At 40.8% G+C, this 21,012-nt stretch overlaps 1 protein-coding gene across 1 annotated transcript in view; it reads left to right on the top strand.

The window, feature by feature from the left end:
- Window positions 1-1,155: 1,155 nt before the first annotated feature.
- LOC130865035 (cytochrome P450 2B2-like) overlaps window positions 1,156-21,012 on the top strand; it is a 37,631-nt gene continuing 17,774 nt past the window's right edge. Inside the window, exon 1 of the mRNA XM_057755873.1 lies at window positions 1,156-1,326. Within this exon, the coding sequence (XP_057611856.1) occupies window positions 1,156-1,326 (171 nt within the window). The remainder of the gene's footprint in view (window positions 1,327-21,012) is intronic.

The following is a 21,012-nucleotide window of genomic DNA, read 5'->3' as shown; positions in this document are numbered from 1 at the left end:
AGCATTTGTCATTAGTCACAGAGATGAGAGACTCTTTTAGTTAGGGTTTCGATTTCTGTGACATAACACCAGAACTGGAAGTCACATGAGGAGGAAAGGGTTTATTTTACTTTCATTCCCACTTTACAGTTCATCATCCTGGGAGGTCAGGGCTGGAACCTGGAGGCAGGAGCTGATGCAGAGACCATGGAGGGTTACTCTTTACTGCCTTGCTCCTCAGGACTTGCTCAGTCCACCTTCTTATAGAACCCAGGACCACCAGCTCAGGGGTGGCAGCACCTACAGTGGACTGGCCCCTCCCCATCAATCACTAATTAAGAAAATGCCTTCCAGGCTTGCTTGCAATGTGGTTTAATGGGCATATCTTCTCAGCTCAAGTTCCTTCCTCCCAAATGATGCTAGCTTGTATCAAGTTGACGTAAAATTAGCCAGCCCATATACCCATGGGCCCCAACTGCTCCTCTGCCAGGTTTCAGCCTCTCTCTCCTTCTCATTCCCGAACTTTCCCACTCCTGAATCTCTTGCCTTTTCTTCCCTCTCCTTTTTCTCCCATCTGTGGCTGTCACAGGCCAGAGAATGCAATGGAGACTCTGGAGAAATCACATCTGCAGCCCCTCAAAGACTCAGGCTGGGGACTGCAGAGACACACAGAGACATGCACAGGACCATGCAACACTATTCTTCTCATTTAGATGTGAACACATTCACATATAAAGCTGAGAACATATAGAAAGATCTCCACAATGGAAGATTATACATGAAAACAAGCCCTGGGCATTCAAGAGACTAGCAAGCACATCTAGACTCAAACACAGCTGCACATTCATATTAGAAGTGACCTTTTATATACAAAGCACACAGTACACATACATAGTTCCATGCCTGAGTAAATACTCACCGCCAGAGATCGAGATGCATTACTCCCTATGCCCTTTGTCCTGTGTATCTGTTTCATGGTGTCCTAGGGTTAGGGTATGGGTAAGGAGATAGGGAGTGAGTAGGTCACCAACAGCCCAATCAGGAGCTCACACTCCTGGACAGTGATGAAACAGGAGGCAGGAACAGCCGAAGTTGCTCAACTGGGTGGAGATTCAGGTCCAGCATAAAAGTCCTGCTGGAGTGTGCAGTGAAGTGGACGGTGCTCAGACCAGGACCATGGAGCCCAGTGTCCTGTTCCTCCTTGCTCTTCTCGTGGGCTTCTTGCTACTCCTGGTCAGGGGCCATCCAAAGGTCCATGGCCACCTTCCACCAGGACCCCGTCCCCTGCCCCTCTTGGGAAACCTGCTACAGATGGACAGAGGAGGCCTCCTCAACTCCTTTATTCAGGTAAGACATGCACAGGGCCTGTGCCTTACGGGATTAGCCCCATGTTTGCTCCTGGGGATCACTTAGTGTGTGAAGCAAAGGACTCCTTCCAGGTCATAGGTTCACTTTGGAAGGTTGCTGAGTGAAAGGTGAGGTGCTGATTGGTGACAGATGGTGCTCTGATCAACAGGTGTGTCCTCACTGTGTTAGAATCCTGTGAGACACTATGCTTGGAATGTGAAAGGTGTCTGGGTATCCAGGTATGGGCCAAGGGATTGCAATTTTTGATTTGGTACATCTTTTTCCAAAAGAAAAAAAATGTCAGAGGCATCCACAAATAAGGTTTGCTACTGCCAGCACAAGAGATTAGCTTGCTATGTTCTGGAACAAAGGGGAGGAGAGGCAGGTAAGGAGCTGACATAGGTAGGGAGAGCTTATCAGTTATAAACCCAAGGACCATCCAAGGAGTCAACCCTGGCACCATCTTTACCAGGCTTCACTAGTGAGATTTCATGTTCAATTACAACTTATTTATTAATAATTGATTAGCCTCTTTGGCTTAATTTCCTGTTTAGAGAGTTGATATACTGGCAACAATCCCAACTTCCTGATATCCCTTGATTTTTAATATATCACCCACCTGGACCCATGGTGTATGCATTTGTTTTTTTAAAAATTTTGTTTTTGAGACAAGGTCATCCTCCTTTGCTCAGGCTGATGATCCTCCAAGTTAACATCTCACAGGCTGGATTGACAGATGTGTGGTACACCTGGCCACAAGTGTTTTAAAAATGTGCTTCCCACATGTTGGAAAGGTCAAGTTAACATCACATATTTTTCATTTTTTAAAATTTTGCTTTGTTTAGGATAGGGTCATTTCAGGTTCCCTCTCCTTAGTTGCCCAAGGTACCAGCTGGGGACATATTCCTGGACACCTGCGAACCCCTCAAGAGTCAAGTCTCTTGCCAACCCTAAGATGGCTCCCTTAGATAGGATATATACTTCGCTGCTCCCATATCCATCCTTCCTATATCCCAACCATCCCAATCTCCCGAGCTCCTCCCATCCTCCCCTTCTCATGTTTCTCATCCCATTTCCCCTTTGCCCCATGCCACCTCACCCGCAAGTTCCCAGTTTTTGCCCTGCAATCTTGTCTACTTCCCCCTCTCCATGCGGATGACTATATGATTTTCTTTGGGTTCTTGCATATCACCTTAGAACCTTCATCTGGCGATGGATCGAGGTAGAGACAGAGTCTCAATTTGGAGCAACGGTCTGAGCTCTTAAGGTCCAAATGAGGAGCAGAAGGAGGGAGAACATGAGCAAAAAATCAGGACCACGAGGGATGCACCCACCCACTGTGACAGTGGAACTGATTTATTGGGAGCCCACCAAGGCCAGCTGGTCTGGGACTGAATAAGCATGGGTTGATTCCGGACTCTCTGAGCATGGCGGTCAATGAAGGCTGATGAGAAGCCAAGGACAATGGCACTAGGTTTCGATCCTAATACATGAACTGGCTTTGTGGGAGCTTAGCCTGTTTGGACGCTCACCTTTCTGGACGTAGATAGTAGGACCTTGGTCTTCCCGCAGGGCAGGGAATTTGGACTGCTCTTTAGTATCGAGAGGGAGGGGGAATGGAGTGGGGGGAGGAGAAGAGGAGTGGGGATGGGGGAGGGAAGTGGGGGGAGGGGGCAATATTTGGGAGGAGGGGAGGGAAATGGGAAACGGGGAGCAGGTGGAAATTTTAATAAAAAAAAATTTGCTTTGTTTTGTTTTTTGAGACAGGGTTTCTCTGTGAAACAGTCCCGGCTCTCCTGGAACTCACTCTGTAGATGGCCTCAAACTCACAGAGATCCAACTGCCTCTGTGTTCTGAGTGCTGGGATTAATTTTGTTCTTTGAAAATATTTCTTCCTTTCTCATTCTGCTGTCCACCTCTCTGTGTCTAAAGGTCATTCCTACTTGGAGGTAATTATGGTTGCTTGAGTAAGTATGGATGTAGGAGCTATTTACTGTCATGTGAACAACTTATGAACAGCTACATCACTGAAGAAAATGGCACTTCCCACAGCACCCTTACCCCTAGAACTCACAGTGAGGTTTGGAGACATCCTGTAATGATAACATGACATACTACATCTTTTCCCTGTAGGGACATTCATCATGTCATGTGCATACAAGGTTCCCAGGGGCTAGGTGATGTGCACTGGTCAGGGAATTCCTACCCTCTATGTAGCTCTTTAAAAAACTGTTCAGACCACGATCCAATGTATGTGCCAATGTCAGGGAGCTGAGCTGCCTTCCTTGGCCCTCAGGAGCTGAGAGTCTGTTTGCAGATACAGAATAAACTCATAAAAATTTGGCAAGTTATTTGCTCACCTGGGTGATATTGGATATAAGCAAAGCAATAGGAATTTTAAGATATGTTGAGAGTTCAAACACGCTTATGTAAGAGGCAGGACTTCAACAAATCACAACTTTCTAGAACGATGACAGGAATGGAAAAGAAGCCATTCCTGAGAAGCAGCTGGTGCCAGAGGAAGAGTGGAGCCAGGTGGATGAGGTCACAGTGTGACGGGAGAGGCCGGCACTGAATCTTCAGGTCATGGGAATGAGCCGGCTTAACCTATGCCCAGGATAGTAAGAACTGAAGTGATTTAACTAAGCAGGCAAGAAAAAGTCTCCTCATGTCTTCATCTGTTTTCTGTTGCTGCCACAAAAGTCCAAAGCCTAAGTTCTTTATACATTAAAGGCTTATCCAGCTCATAATCATCCTATGTGGCAGCCTAATATCAAGACTTCTAGTCTTCCAACCTTTGATAAGAACCCTTCTTGTGTGTTACAATACAATACAGGACAGGAAAACCTGTCACATGCAGTAGATGCTAACCATGTCGAGTGGGCCTTGTCTTATAATAATCCATTTTCTGAGAATCCAGACCTCTCTGTGAGACTAGCATTAACCTATTCTGTGAATCTGCTCTGAAGTCCCAGGGCCTCTTACTAGTGTCCAGATCCCAAGGGCTCTGCCACTTCTCAACACAACCACATTGGGGACTAGTTCTCTAGCAGAGAATGCACGAAGGCATAGCATGTGGAACAGGCAAAAAGGAAGAGCATCTGGTACAGTTGGATGCCTCTGGATGCCAAATGGTAGTGATGTCCTGTGGTGAACCCCAGACACAACCAGCTCGGCTCTCTCAAGTGTGTCGTGGATGAGCCTGGAGCCTGACTCAAATCCAGCTGCTAAAGGCTGTGTCAGCTCTGCATTCTCCTAAACCATGTGTGGATGCATGTGAGGTAGCCGGGAAATCCTCTGGAATGTTTCCTGAAAGCATCTCTTGTGACTCAAGAAGCTGAGATCTCTTCTAGGCATCTGTGTTGATGTAAGATGGTTTTGTGAGCTTTAGTCATGATGTGTCTGTTACAAAGATTGATGACATTCTTTTGGCCAGTGGAGAGACACAAAGAGAAACTGGACCATCTTAGAAATCACCAGCATTCTACAGTGTCTCCATAACACTTTAACATAACATATTGGTGTGTGAAACAGTTCCACACTAGCCTGGAATGGAGTATAATAAAGGTTTATTTATCCGGAGATAAACTCACTGAAACAGTAGCAATCCGCCATCCTCCACTGGGATCTGCTGGGAACTGGAACCAAATTCAGCAGTCAAGAGGTCTGTGCATGCTTCTTGTCCACATTTAAAATACATTAGGCCATGCCCAAAGTGGGCTAATATCTTAAAGGCTACTGGCTGAAAGAGTTCCCATAGCACCTCCCCATTTTGTCTAAATAAGAGAGTTCTAAGCCTAATACAATACTATATACAATAAGAACAAATATTAAATATTATCCAGGGAAAAGGAGAGGCAAAACATACATAAATATTAGAATTATAACCTGCACGAACTGATGGGGAACCACTGTTAGCCAATGATCTGTAAGAGGTTAGACCAAGTTAGAAAAAGATTTATTCTAAGGCAATATCTTCTCTCTGCATTACAATTCCTGTAGGGGAATATTTGGAGGCTAATATGCACTAGAATGCAGTTAAGATTCAGATATATACAATCCACATGTGCCTCCTCTAATTTCTCTTCAATCAAAGTCAATTCTTTCTCTGCTTCAGCTGTTAATTCTCTGGGACTATTTAAACCTTTGCCACCATCTAAGATTGTGTTTAAATGAATTATTAGATCAAGTGTTATCCCAGAAGTGGGTCATAGATTGGAAATGTCTCCTAGCAATCTTTAAAAGTAATCAGGAATCTACAACTGATCTCTCCTAATTTTCACTTTTTGTGTTCTAATTTTCTGTAAACCTATTTTATAACCTGGATAATAGAATCTCCTCTCTGTATTATTTTTTCAGGAGCAATTTGTAATCCCTAACAAGGAAAAGTTTTCTTTACTTCTTCAAACATTCTTTCTAAATTATCTACATTTGAATCAGATAGTAAAATGTCATCCAAGTAATGGTAAACTATAGATTTACGTATTATTTCTACTGGCTATCTTACAAAATATTGGCACAGGGTGGGGCTATTTAACATTCACAGTAGTAGGACCCTCCACTGATATCTCTTAGTAGGTTGAGAATTATTCTAAGTAGGTACCATTTGAAGGCAAATTTTTCTCTGTCTTTTTCTTATAAAAGTATAGTGAAGAAACAATCTTTTAAATAAATAACTATAAGAGGTCATCCTTTAGGCAATATGGAAGACAAAGGAATTCCAGATTATAGAGAGCCCATTGGTTGAATCACTTTATTAACAGCTCTTAGATCTGTCACCATTCTCTATTTTCCAGATTAACAACAAATACAGGAGAATTAAAAGGGCTGGTTGATTCTTTAATATGGTGAGCATCTATTTGTCTCTGTACCAGCTATTCTAAAGCCTGAAGTTTTTCTTCTGGTAAAGGCCATTGTTTATCCCACATTGATTCTTTTGTTAACCACTTTAAAGGAAGGGCTGTTGGTACCTCTGAAGGTTTGCTAGATATATTGTCTTTTTGTACAGCCTGAATGTTTGGTGACTGTTTTTTTATAGTACCTTATAATATCCTTTCCAGAAACATGAGTTTGTTTATGTTCTATTTCTGAGACTGCAGGAATGTTAGTCTGGGTATTCCATTTCTGCAAGAGATCGTGACCCCATAGAGTCACTGCTATATTAGTCACATATAGCCTCAGACTTCCTCTCTGTCCTTCTAGTCTTATACATTCAAGCCATCTCATGTTTTGTTTTACTTGAGATAAGGTTCCAATTCCTAGGAATTGAACATTGATCTTCTGAAGAGGCCAATTTTGATGCCCAGATTCTGGTTTAACAATAGTCATATCTGGACTTGTGTTCAGTAATACTTCAATTACAATGTTATTTATTTGTACTCTCAGCTTTGGTCTTTGATCATTTATAGAAGTCTGTCAAAAAATATGTTTCCTATTTTCTATTTGAATATTTCATTCATCTTCCGTGTTCATTCTATAATCTAGAACTGTATGTTTTTTTTTCAACAGGCACTGGATTTTTAAAATTTTTCTTGGGGAGATGTGTCCTCCACAGTGATTGGGAATGATTGGATAATGTTTGACTTGGGGGCCTGTGAGAGGCTCCTGCAGAGCTTCCTAATGCTAACAAGTTGCCTTGTTTGTCTCTTTTTGGTCTATATCCATTGGTACAATGCTGGCCTTTGCCACATCCTCTACACAGTCGAGGAGGTTGACACCTTCTATCTTTGTTCTTCCCAGGGGAAACATTATTTCTAGGAATTCCTTGTCTACAATCCCTTCTCAGGCATCCTATTCTGCCACAATTAAAACATTTGGTATTTTGATGTTTCTTTATATATTTGGAAATTGCTTTTCCTACCCAAGCTTTATTATTATAGTCAAACTACTCAACATTGGTGCTGATCTGACCTTTAAAGGCTCAAGTACTTTTTTGCTTTTTAAGTTGGCATTTTCAAAAGCCAGAATATTCATCTAACTTCTGGATCTGTTACCTCTATCTGTACAGCTTTAATTAATCATTGTAAAAAGGTGCTAAAAGGTTATTTTGGGCCTTGTATGACCTTAGTATATGATTAAATTCATCTTCCTAGTTCTTGAATCCTGTCGCAAGCATTTAAAGCTGCCGTATGACATAGGGACAAGATGTGTTCATTGTAAGTAGCTTGACTCTGTGGATCAGCAAAACCACCCTCACCAAGAGTTTGTTTTTGGCCTCAAATTCTTTGACTCTATCTTGCTGTTCTAGGAATAGCTGTATCTCTCCAATAGTTCCACTGTAACTGTGGCCCATATTCTTATATCACTGAGACTAATTGATGTTAATCATTTGGAGTAACCATATTGCTTGAAGCCCATGTCTTTACCATCTCCCTTACAAATAGTTAATGTATACCATAAGATACTACTGTTTGCTTAACTTTTTTTTTTTTTTTTTGGTTTTTCGAGACAGGGTTTCTTTGTGGTTTTGGAGTCTGTCCTGGAACTAGCTCTTGTAGACCAGGCTGGTCTCGAACTCACAGAGATCCTCCTACCTCTGCCTCCCAAGTGCTGGTATTAAAGGCAAGCGCCACCACCACCCGGCTTGCTTAACTTCTTTTAGATCTTTCATACTTAACAGTTTCCATTTCTATTCTTTGTATCCATTTTAGTATTGTGTACTGGTCCTTCAAAGGTAATAACAGGATAAGTAGCTAAGCTCTTGGTAAGTCATCACTGACTCTGAGAGATACTGACAATGCTAAATCCTTTGCCTATACCTCATCTCCTTGGTTATCAGTCCTAACAAGTTCCTCAAGTGATTCAAAACTTTTTACCACCATCTTTTGTAAAGCCTGAATCTCTTGACCTGTGAATATTTTTAATGATTTCATCAAATCAACTAATATCTAGTTCTCATTCTGCATACATGATTCCAAGGTTTTAAATTTTTCCATTAATGATATCTTCTTATCATTAAAGGTTATTTGAATAGCACATACATTGCCTTCCTGGAGGAATGTTTTGTCTGCTAGCTTATCACAACTTTTTAACAGATCTTTTTTATCTTTCTTTTTTTTTCCTTTTTTAAAAATTTTTATTATTTATTTATTAAAGATTTCTGCTTCCTCCCTGCCACCGCCTCCCATTTCCCTCCCCCTCCCCCGATCAAGTCCCCCTCCCTCATCAGCCCGAAGAGCAATCAGGGTTCCCTGCCCTGTGGGAAGTCAAAGGACCACCCACCTCCATCCAGGTCTAGTAAGGTGAGCATCCAAACTGCCTAGGCTCCCACAAAGCCAGTGTGTGCAGAAGGATCAAAAACCCATAGCCATTGTTCTTGAGTTCTCAGTAGTCCTCATTGTCCGCTATGTTCTGCGAGTCCGTTTTTTTTCCCATGCTTTTTCACACCCGGGCCAGCTGGCCTTGGTGAGTTCCCGATAGAACATCCCCATTGTCTCAGTGTGTGGGTGCACCCTTCACGGTCCTGAGTTCCTTGCTCGTGCTCTCTCTCCTTCTGCTCCTGATTTGGACCTTGAGATTTCAGTCCGGTGCTCCAATGTGGGTCTCTGTCTCTGTCTCCTTTCATTGCCTGATGTAGGTTAATATTCAGGAGGATGCTTATATGTTTTTCTTTGGGTTCACCTTCTTATTTAGCTTCTCTAGGATCATGAATTAAAGGCTCAATGTCCTTTATTTATGGCTAGAAACCAAATATGAATGAGTACATCCCATGTTCCTCTTTTTGGGTCTGTCTTACCTCACTCAGGATAGTGTTTTCTATTTCCATCCATTTGTATGCAAAATTCAAGAAGTCCTTGTTTTTTACTGCTGAGTAGTACTCTAATATGTATTTATTCCATACTTTCTTCATCCATTCTTCCATTGAAGGGCATCTAGGTTGTTTCCAGGTTCTGGCTATTACAAACAATGCTGCTATGAACATAGTTGAGCATATACTTTTGTTGTATGATAGGGCATCTCTTGGGTATATTCCCAAGAGTAGTATTACTGGGTCCAGGGGTAGGTTGATCCTGAATTTCCTGAGAAACCGCCATACTGCTTTAAAAAGTGGTTGCACAAGTTTGCATTCCCACCAGCAATGAATGAGTGTACCCCTTTCTCCACAACCTCTCCAGCAAAGGCTATCATTGGTGTTTTTGATTTTAGCCATTCTGACAGGTGTAAGATGGTATCTTAAAGTCGTCTTGATTTGCATTTCCCTGATCGCTAAGGAAGTTGAGCATGATTTTAAGTGTCTTTTGGCCATTTGAACTTCTTCTGTTGAGAATTCTCTGTTCAGCTCAGTGCCCCATTTTATAATTGGGTTGATTAGCCTTTTACGGTCTAGTTTCTTGAGTTCTTTATATATTTTGGAGATCAGATCTTTGTCAGTTGCGGGGTTGGTGAAGATCTTCTCCCAGTCAGTGGGTTGCCTTTTTGTCTTAGTGACAGTGTCCTTTGCTTTACAGAAGCTTCTCAGTCTCAGGAGGTCCCATTTATTCAGTGATGCCCTTAGTGTCTGTGCTGCTGGGGTTATACGTAGGAAGTGATCTCCTGTGCCCATGTGTTGTAGAGTACTTCCCACTTTCTCTTCAATCAGGTTCAGTGTGTTCGTACTGATACTGAGGTCTTAATTCATTTGAACTTGAGTTTTGTGCATGGTGATAGATATGGATCTATTTTCATTCTTTTACAGATTGACATCCAGTTTTGCCAGCACAATTTGTTGAAAATGCTCTCTTTTTTCCATTGTATACTTTTAGCTCCTTTATCGAAAATCAGGTGTTCATAGGTTTGTGGGTTAAAGTCAGGGTCTTCTATTCGATTCCATTGGTCGACTTCTCTGTTCTTATGCCAGTACCAAGCTGTTTTCAATACTGTAGCTCTGTAATAGAGTTTGAAGTCAGGGATGGTAATGCCTCCAGACAATCCTTTATTTAACAGATTTTGATTGTCAATTTCAACAGTATTAATCCTTTCAGATAATCTCTCAGTACTCTTTTATAAGGTTTCCTAAGCCATTGACATGGATTGAATTTTGCTTGTCAAAATAAGGTTATCAGCTTTTGCCTGGCGATTTTATCTGCTTCCAATTTCCAGGAGAATCTATATATGTTTTTCCTTTGGGTTCACCTTATTATTTAGCTTCTCTAGGATCACAAACTACAGGCTCAATATTCTTTGTTTCTAGCTAGAGTCCACTAATGAGTGAGTACATACAATATTCATCTTTTTGGGTCTGGGTTATCTCACTCATGATAGTGTTTTCTATTTCCATCCACTTGCATGCAAAATTCAAGATGTCATTGTTTTTTACTGCTGAGTAGTACTCTAATGTGTATATGTTTCATACTTTGTTTATCCATTCTTCCATTGAGGGGCATCTAGGTTGTTTTCAGGTTCTGACTATTACAAATAATGCTGCTATGAACATAGCTGAACAAATACTTTTGTTGTATGATTGGGCATCTCTTGGGTATATTCCCATGGGTGGTATTGCTGGATCCTGATGTAGGTTGACTCCCAGTTTCCTGAGGAACCACCACACTGATTTCCAAAGTGGTTGCACAAGTTTGCATTCCCACCAGCAATGGATGAGTGTTCCCCTTACTCAACATCTTCTCCAGCATAGGTTATTATTGGTGTTTTTGATTTTAGCCATTCTGACAGGTGTAAGATGGTATCTCAAAGTTCTTTTGATTTGCATTTCCCTGATTGCTAAGGAAGTTGAACATGACCTTAAGTATCTTTTGCCATTTGAACCTCTTCTGTTGTGAATTCTCTGTTCAATTCACTGCTCCATTTTTTTAATTGGGTTATTCAGAATTTTAAAGTCTAGTTTCTTGAGTTCTTTATATATTTTGGAGAACAGATCTTTGTCTGATGTGGAGTTGGTTAAGATCTTCTCCCATTCAGTAGGAAGCCTTTTTTTCTTAATGACAGTGTCCTTTGCTTTACAGAAGCTTCTCAGTTTCAGGAGGTCCCATTTATTCATTGTTGCTCTTATTGTCTGCTATTGGGGTTATATGTAGGAAGTGGTCTCCTGTGCTCACATGTTACAGTCTATTTCCCACTTTCTCTTTTATCAGGTTCAGTGTGGTCAGATTTTTTATTGAGGTTTTTAATCCATTTGGACTTGAGTTTTGTGCATGGTGATAGATATGGATCTATTTTCATTCTTCTACAGGTTGACATCCAGTTATTCCAGTACCACTTGTTGAAGTTTTTTTCTTCCATTGTATACTTTCAGCTCCTTTTTTCAAAAATCAGGTATTCATAAGTTTATGGGTTAATATCTGGGTTTTCTATTTGATTCCATTGGTCGACATCTCTGTTTTTATGCCAATACCAAGCTGTTTTCATTACTGTATCTCTGTAATAGAATTTGAAGTCAGGGATGGTAATGCATCCAGAAGTTCCTTTATTGTATAGGATTGTTTTGGCTATCCTGGGTTTTTTGTTTCTCCATATAAAGTTGATTATTGTTCCCCCAAGATCTGTGAAGATTTTTTTTTTTGGGATTTTGATGGGGATTGCCTTAAATTTATAGATTGCCTTTGGTAGAATTGCCATTTTTACTATGTTGATCCTACCAATCCAAGAGCATAGGAGGTCCTTCCATTTTCTGGTGTCCTCTTCAATTTCTTTCTTCAAAACCTTAAAGTTCTTGTCAAATAGATCTTTCACTTTCTTGGTTAGAATTACCTCAAGATACTTTATGCTATTTGTGGCTATTGTAAAAGGTGAAGTTTCACTGATTTCCCTCTCTGCTTCTCTTTCCTTTGTGTATAGGAGGGCTACTGATTTTTTTTTGAGTTGATCTTGTATCCTGCTACATCACTGAAGGTATTTGTCAGCTGTAGGAGTTCTTTGGTAGAGTTTTTGGGGTCACTAATGTACACTATCATATCATCTGCAAATAACAAAAGTTTGCCTTCTTGCTATTGCTCGAACTCCAAGCACTATGTTGAAAAGATATGGTAAGAGTGGACAGCCCTTTCTTGTTCCTGATTTTAGTGGAATGGCTCTGAGCTTTTCTCCATTTAATTTGGTATTAGCTGTTGGTTTGCTGTATATTGCTTTTATTATATTTATTTATGATCCTTTTATCCCTACACTCTCCAAAACCTTTATCATAAAGGGGTGTTGAATTTTGTCATGTGCTTTTTCAGCATCTAGTAAAATGATCATATGTTTTTTTCTCTCAGTTTATTTATATGATGGATTACATTGATAGATTTTCATATGTTGAACCAGCCCTGCATCTCTGGGATGAAGCCTACCTGATCATAATTGATGATTTTTTTGATGTGTTCTTGGATGCTGTTTGACAGAATTTTATTGAGTATTTTTACATCGATGTTCATGAGTGAGATTGGTCTGTAATTCTCTTTTCTGGTTGAGTCTTTGTGTGGTTTTGGAATTAGGGTGACTGTAGCTTCATAAAAAGAGTTTGGCAACGACTCTTCTGTTTCTATTATGTGAAACACATTAAGGAGTATAGGTATCAGCTCTTCTTGGAATTTATGATAAAATTCTGCATTAAAACCATCTGGTCCTGGGCTTTGTTTGTTTGGGAGGTTTCTTTTCTGACAACTTCCATTTCCTCACAAACTATAGGTCTATTTACATTGTTCACCTGGTCTTGATTTAATTTTGGTAAATGGTATTTATCTAAAAACAAGTTCATTTCTTTTACCTTTTCCAACTTTGTGGCATATAAGCTTTTGTAGTAAGATCTAATGATTTTCTGAATTTCCTCAGTGTCTGTTGTTATGGCTCCCTTTTCATTTCTGATCTTGTTAATTTGTGTGTTCTCTCTCTGCCTTTTGATTAGTTTGGATAGGGGTTTGTCATTCTTGTTGACTTTCTCAAAGAACAAACTCTTTGTTTCATTGATTCTTTGGATTGATTTCTGTGTTTCTATTTTGTTGATTTCAGTCTCAAGTTTGATTATTTCCAGTCTTCTACTCCTCCTGGGTGAGTTTGCTTTTTTTCTAGAGCTTTCATCTGTGCTGTTAAGTGTCTAATGTGAGCTTTCTCTCTCTCTCTTTATTTATTTATTTATTTATTTATTTTTTTAATGTGGGCACTTAGTGCTATGAACTCTCCTCTTAGCACTGCATTAATAGTGTCTGTAGGTTTGGGTATGTTGTGTCTTTATTTTCATTGAATTCAAGGAAGACTTTAATTTCTTTCTTTATTTCTTTCCTGATCCAGGGTTGGTTCAGTAGTTGATTGTTCAGTTTCCATGAGTTTGTAGGCTTTCTGGGGGTAGAATTATTATTAAATTCTAGGTTTATTTCATGGTGATCCAATAATTAACAGGTAGTTACTAATATATTTTTTTTTGTATCTGTGAAGTTTGCTTTGTTACTGAGTATGTGATGAATTTTTGAGAATGTTCCATGAGTGTTGTAGGAGCTGCGGGCTGCATTCCTGCCACCCAGCTCACAGCCATCTGGCTAGCTTATGTCCCAAAATAACAACACACAAACTGTATTCTTTAAACACTGCCTGGCCCATTACTATTAATGTGTGTAGTACCTTGAGGTGCGCTTACCAGGAAGATTCTAGCATACATCCATCCTGGGTCGGAGCTTCATCGCGTCTGCCCCAGAGAGCAGCGGCATGGCATCTTTCTGAGGCGTCTTACCTCACTTCCTCTTCCTCTCAGCATTCTCTTCTGTTTACTCCACCCACCTATGTTCTAACCTATCAGGGCCAAGCAGTTTCTTTATTAATTAACCAATGACCTTCCTCCATCACATGAGGTGCTGAGAAGAAGGTACATTCTTTCCTATTTGAGTGGAATGTTCTATAGATGTCTGGTAAGTCCATTTCATTCATTACCTCCATTAGTTCTCTTATTTCTCTGTTAGGTTTCTGTCTGATTGACCTGTCCATTGGTGAGAGAGGAGTTTTGAAGTCTTTTACTATTAGTGTGTGGAATTTGATGTGTGCCTTGAGTTCTGGTAATTTTTCTTTTACATATTATGGCCTTAGATATTCAAGATTGAGACTTCACCCTGAGGAATTGTTCCTGTTATGAGTATAAAGTGTCCATCTCCATCTCTTCTGATTGATTTTAGTTTGAAGTCAATTTTGTTAGATACTAGTATAGCCACACCTTCTTGTTTCTTAGGTCTGTTTGATTGAAAATCCTTTTCCCAAACCTTTAAGTAGATATCTGTCTTTGTGGTTGAGGTGTGTTTCTTGTAAACAGCAGAATGTTGGATCCTGTTTTTGCACCCAGTCTCTTAACCTGTACCTTTTTATAGGTGAATTGAGTCCACTAATATTAAGTGATACAAATGACTAGTGGTTGTTAAATTCAGTTATTTATTTTTTTTTGGTGGTAGTGTTTGTGTGTTTCCTTTTTTTGAGTTGTGCTGGTGGAGGGTTGTTAGATGTCTGTGTTATTATGGGTGTTGTTGGCTTCCTTGGTTTGTGGTTTTCCTTTTAGTACTTTCTGTAAGGCTGGGTTGTGGTGACGTATTGTTTAAATCTGCTTTTATCCTGGAATATCTTTTTTTCCCATCGATGGTGAAAGAAAGCTTTGCTGGGTATAGTAGTTTGTGATTGCATCCATGGTCTCTTAGTGTCTACAGCACATCTATCCAAAAAAGCACATCTATGGCTTTTTTGGTTTCCATAGTGAAGTCATGTGTAATTCTGATATGTTTACCTTTATATGTTACTTGAATATTTTCCTTTGCAGCTCTTAATATTCTTTCTTTATTCTGTATGTTTTGTGTTTTGATTATTATATGGTGAGGGAATTTTTTTTTGGTCCAGTCTATTTGGTGTTCTGTATGCTTCTTGTACCTTCATAGGAATAACCTTCTTTAGGTTGGGAAAGTTTTTTTTCTATAATTTTGCTGAATATATTTTCTGTGTCTTTGAGCTGTAATTCTTCTCCTTCTTCTACACCTATTAGTCTTAGGGTTGGTCTTTTCATGGTGTCCCAGATTTCCTGGATGTTTTATTTTAAGAATTGTTTGGATTTGCTGTTTTCTTTGAGCAATGAGTTTATTTCCTCTATAGTATCTTCAGCATCTGAGATTCTTTCTTCTATCTCTTGTATTTTGTTGGTTATACTTGTATCAGTAGTTCCAGTTCATTTACCCAGATTTTTCTTATCCAGCCATCCCTCAATTTGTGTTTTCTCGTACCTCCATTTTGCTCTTCAAGTCTTGAACTGTTTCCTTTACCTGTTTGATTGCTTTTTCTTGGTTTTCTTGGGTATCTTTGAGGGATTTATTAATTTCTTCCAACTTTTTGTTTGTCTTTTCTTCCATTTCTTTAAGGGAGTTTTTCACATTCTCTTTAAATATCTTTCATTTTTTTAATGCTATGTGTCTATTTCTTCTACTTCTTCTGGATTATGGTGTTCAAGTTTTCCTGTTGTGTGTTCATTGGATTCTGGTGTTATCATGTTACTTTTTAGGTTGTTGGAGGAATTCTTGCATTAGTGCCTGCCAACCTCTTCCTTCAAATTTGGCCAGGAGAGTCTAGGTGTATTGGTTCAATCTTGCTGTGGCTGACTCTGCACTTGGGTTTTTTTTATTGATCTGCCCTCAGTGCTTGGGGGCAAGATGGGATGGGTTAAATAGAGAAAGCCTGTAGCCAGAGAGACACACTGTTAAATGGCCAGAAATGATTAGGAAATTGGAGGGGGCCTGTACTTCATTCCTAGTGTGTCCATCCACCTGGGTGGGCACACACCTACCTCTCTGGATGGATCTCCTCAGTACAGGAGTAAGGCCTCCTGCTGTCCAAGGACCTTGCAGATAAAAGGGCGGGTTTGACGGGGGCAGGGTCATGCGGAACACAGAAGCCCCTGTGGCAGGATCACTCACCACTGGCTCCCCAGACCCTCAGCTCCAAAGCACGCTGAGTTGGGGGATCCTAGGATCCCACAGATTGAAATAGATGCTTGGGGGCAAGATGGGAAGGGATAAATATTGAAAGCCTGACAGGGTTTCTCTAGGTAACAGCCCTGGTTGTTCTGGACATACTTTGTAGACCAGGCTGATCTTGAACTCACAGAGATCCACCTGCCTCTGCCTCCCAAGTGCTGGGATTAAAGGTGCGTGCCACCACAGCCCATTGAATTTCACCTTTCTTGGCTGTAGGGCAGGTCAGTCTTTCAGAACTGAACCTTCTAGACTGACCCATCAGGACTCAGCCATCAGGACTAACCCTTCAGGACTCAGCCATCAGGACTAACCCTTCAGGACTCATCCATCAGGACTAACCCTTCAGGACTCAGCCATCAGGACTAACCCTTCAGGACTTTTTGCTGGGCTCCTTTTATTGTTCTCCAATTTACACCTAACAAGTAGATTTTCATATCCTCACAACATCCTGGCTGGCCTCCAAAGGGACAATGCCAAATGCAAATACCTGGTTTAGGAGGAGCCACAGTTTTCTGGGTTTCCTTCTAATCAAGATTTGCATAAGCTTTGTACCCCTGGGAAACTCTCAGACAGAGGGGAGCAAGAGAAACAATAGGTTAATTGCTAACAGAAGATAGCTACAGCTAGGTGCTAGCTCTCTGGAGCTGGACAGGTGTAGCCCAGCAGGAATGCTGCCACACATAGGCCCTAGCTCTGCCACATTTCCTTATGTTTACTTTTCTTCCTCAACACTGTGTGTGAGTTATCATTGTTATATCAATTAGACAGTACAGTTTAGGGAGGAATCATCTTCTTGACAATCCACGGATAGAAATTTCCCAGTAGAATGGAATCTTTTCATGAGATAAACACACAGCATTATAGGCAGTGAGGATCTCCCCACAGCCATTCACACAATGCCAGATACCAGAGAAAGATAGATGCGGCAAACATATAAAAGCACAGCAGAAACAAAAGACGTTCATGGGTGTGTAGTCTCAAGTCTTGCCTGTCCAAGACTGACCCATGAGAGAGTTTCCTCCTGGTGGGCTGTCACCTTGAACTTGAATTGCCACCTTATGGTCCCCTGACACGGCCACCAACATTCTATGTTATGATGCTATTATATTGGGGAATATTATTTCAGCATCATCTTAAAAATAAGCTTTTTATCTGGTTGTGGTGCCACATCAAATCCTGTTTATTGGGTGCTAGGAATAAACTCAGGGCATCATGCATGCCAGTCAAACACCCTGCCAACCAAATGCATCCTCAGCCCCTAGAGGAGTAGGGACCTTTAGAATGTACCTCCTCCACCTATTTTTATTCTCCTCATTTTTTCTTTGATCATCATCTTGGCCATTACTATTGCCTTCTCTGTTTTTATGAGATCTGCCTCAGAAATGGATCAATGTATCTGTCACAAGGGTGGGTTTGTTATCAAAGTGAGTTCAGCCCCCTCTTTCTCAGATTCATGTTTTATGCCCTTTCTTTTAACATGGATGACATGGGAAGAAAGTCCTTTCAGATGCATGCCACACTCGAAATATCCGGTCTCAATTTTTTTTAAAAATTTATTTATATTTTATGTATGAGTGCTCTACATGTATGCCTGCATACCAGAAGAGGACATCAGATATTATTATAGATGGTTGTGAGCCACCATGTGGTTGCTGGGAATTGAACTCAGGACCTCTAGGAGAACAGCCAGTGCTCTTAACCTCTGAGCTATATCTCTCCAGCCCTGGTCTCAAAAAATTTAAAAAGTGATCTGTGATCTATGTAATGTGTCTTGCCTCAGGCATTTGGAAAATAAGCTAAGACAGAAGATGAGGTCAGGCTCAGGGAAGGTTCACAGGCACAGGAACACAGGCAGTGAGAGAAGAGGCCAAGATCTAGTGCCTCCAGTTCTGCAGGTCCCAAGTCTCTATACTGCTCCTGTAATAAAGCCACTTAATTTGCTCAAACATTTCAAACTAGGTCAAAGTTCAGGCCACCTTTTTCCTAAATATTCATATAGAAAGTGACATAAACTTTTAAGCATTTTCCAGGTCTTGTGACACACAAGTGATTAGCACTTGGGAGGTGGAGGCAGGAGGACCAGGAATTCAAGGTCATCCTTTGCTACCAAGATAACTTGAGACCAGCCTGGGGTACAAAGATCTGTCTCAAAAACAGAAACAGAAACAATACAAAACCAAACCAAACACAAAGTAATTTCAAGAATTCATGGATTTGTTCCAGGTCTTTCTTGGGCCATTTAGTCACCCAGTGTGTTTGACTAGTGAAAAGAAGAGATGTATGTGTCCTGGTAATGGGGAGGAGGATTGGTAGAAATTCTCCATTCTTTTAAAGTCAGAGAGATGTGGAATTGTGTCTCAGTTTTGGGTCTTCTTGAGTATTACCTTTCTCTTCTGGTGACAACAAGTATGCACGACTCCCAGGGGTGTGACAATCGTGTTTGCTAAATGACAGCTCACTTTGTCCACACATTCACTTACTCCAAACTCACTGATAATTTATTAGGTCCCTTTGTCCCACGGAGCATTCTAGGTGTGACATTTCAGAGGAGGATAAGGTCACTACACTAATGAAACATCACCCTGGCATTGGCAGACAGACACGGCAGATGGACAGGACTAATGAATAAAATAAAGTAGCATGGTGTTTTAGCAAGTGGTGGGAGGTGGCCACTGTTGGGTCCCTTGAGAACAGGCCTTCGCACCCCCACTTGATCTGTTTTGCACCCTTGTGGTTGGTTGAAAACAGGAACAACTTGTTATTTTCAGCAATGTTTTTAAGGATGTTTACCCCTAAGCCATGTGAGTTATGGTGATGAGCTTCCTGTTTTTTCTGGCTTGGCCTCTCCTGCTGAGAGCTATACATACTGTGTGAGAAAGTGGAATACAGGCTTGTCTGCAGAACCTGAAGTTGTGTCATGCATTGATCTTGACGTCTCACACTCAGAGAACTACAGTTGTTGTGCTGGCACGGCAGCCACAGAATGTCTTCCTTTCCTTGTGAGCAAAGACTCCGAGAGACACAGACAGTGGCACCAAGGGAGGCAGGTGCTCCAGAAAGGACCTGAAGGGGAACAGGGTCAGGGAGCAACATGGGGCTGGTGTCAAAGTGGAACAAGGGAGGAATGGAGAAGCAGAGGACCAATAGGATCAGGTAAGGTACAGTGGTGTGATCATGGTGGAGACCTTGATCTTATTTTCAGCAGCATGGGTACAGTGAGGGGCCTGGGGAAGGCTCAGGGTATTAAGTAAGGAATGTTTCAGTGAATGCTGTCACTTGGGTTGTGGTGAAACTGTTCTTAGGCATGTAAGAGCAGAAGTAGGGGAACCAAAAAGGGGCTGTAGAGGGCAGTACATAGCATTTTAAAGTAACCTTAACAATAACTTTTAAAACACTCTTATTTATGACCGTATCTGTCTCTCTCTCCATCAGAGTATATTTCTAATTGTGTGCACACCCACTCATAGAGGCAGAATCCAGAGGAGGGTGCCTGGTGTCCTCTATTAATCTGTCCATACCCTTCAGTCAGGGTCCCTTCCTAAAATTGAATCTGGAAGTCAGCAAGTCCCAGGAATCCTTCTATCTTCACCATCAACATTTTAATCATGAGTCATAGGCTTATAACCCGCTAGCTTATTATATTTGTGTTGAGATCCAAATCCTGGTCACCACAACTGTGCAGCAACTGTTATTATCCACTGAGCCCCGCTTACAATGTTTACAAATGATCTGTATCATCTATCTGTTTATGTATGTATATATGTTTCTGCCTTTTATTCATCAATATATCTATTTTTATCAGGCTATTTATTACCATCATCCATCTATCCATCCATCCATCTATCTATCTATCTATCTATCTATCTATCTATCTATCTATCTATCATCTATCTATCTATCTATCTATCTATCTATCTATCTATCTATCTTATCTATCTATCTTCATCATCATCACCATCATCATCATGATCATCATCATGTTTTTGTGATTGTGTGTGTAATTATACATATCTGATATCTGAAGAAACCAAAAAGGACATCAAATCCCATGAAGCTGGCATTACAGGCAGTTTTTAGCTATCTGATATGGGAGATGGTACTAAACTCAAGGCCTCAGCAATAACAGCAGTGCTCTTGGCCCACAGAGCCACCTCTCCTGCTCCAACTGTTAAGTTTTGAGTTAAGATGTTGTTGAACTGGGTCACCTCGCAAAAAGCCCACCTCCATGAATTTTAAAGATGAGCACTTTCTTACCACTGATGTTTAACATCAAGATTTGTCCCTGTCTCAGCCCCTTGTAGTCACTACCTCCCCCTATCCCGACACACCATCAACTGCATCTGTTTGAACATCATTTAGATGCAGCAGATGGAAACAAAACTTGCTTTTGTGTCGCATTAAGTTGGCAAGATCACTTACACTGTTGATCTGCAAAAAAAAAAAAAAAAGCAAAAAAACAATGAATACATCAACATCAAACATATGCAGAGCTTTTTCTTAGCATTGTCTCCAAACAACACGGGGCATTGATCGTTTTCATAGCCGTTCATTTCTGTTAGCTGCAGTGCAATCTAGAGAGAGTAAAGACTTACAAGAGGACATGGGAGGGTTGTTTGCAAATCCTGCACCATGCTCCTCAAGGACTCTCAGCACTGAATGGTTGCCATGTTCCTAGGACCAATTCTCTGTAGATCCCCCGATGGTTGCACTGCCAGGCATTTTTGCAAATGTCCAAACTGCAGTCATGACTCACATTCAGGACCACTACTAGGTGACTATCACTTTC

The sequence above is a fragment of the Chionomys nivalis genome, chromosome 2 (genome assembly GCF_950005125.1).
Source record: "Chionomys nivalis chromosome 2, mChiNiv1.1, whole genome shotgun sequence".
Classification (NCBI taxonomy): Eukaryota; Metazoa; Chordata; class Mammalia; order Rodentia; family Cricetidae; genus Chionomys; species Chionomys nivalis.
Note: the sequence above shows the minus strand (reverse complement) of the source record. Positions and strands in the feature narration are given on the sequence as shown.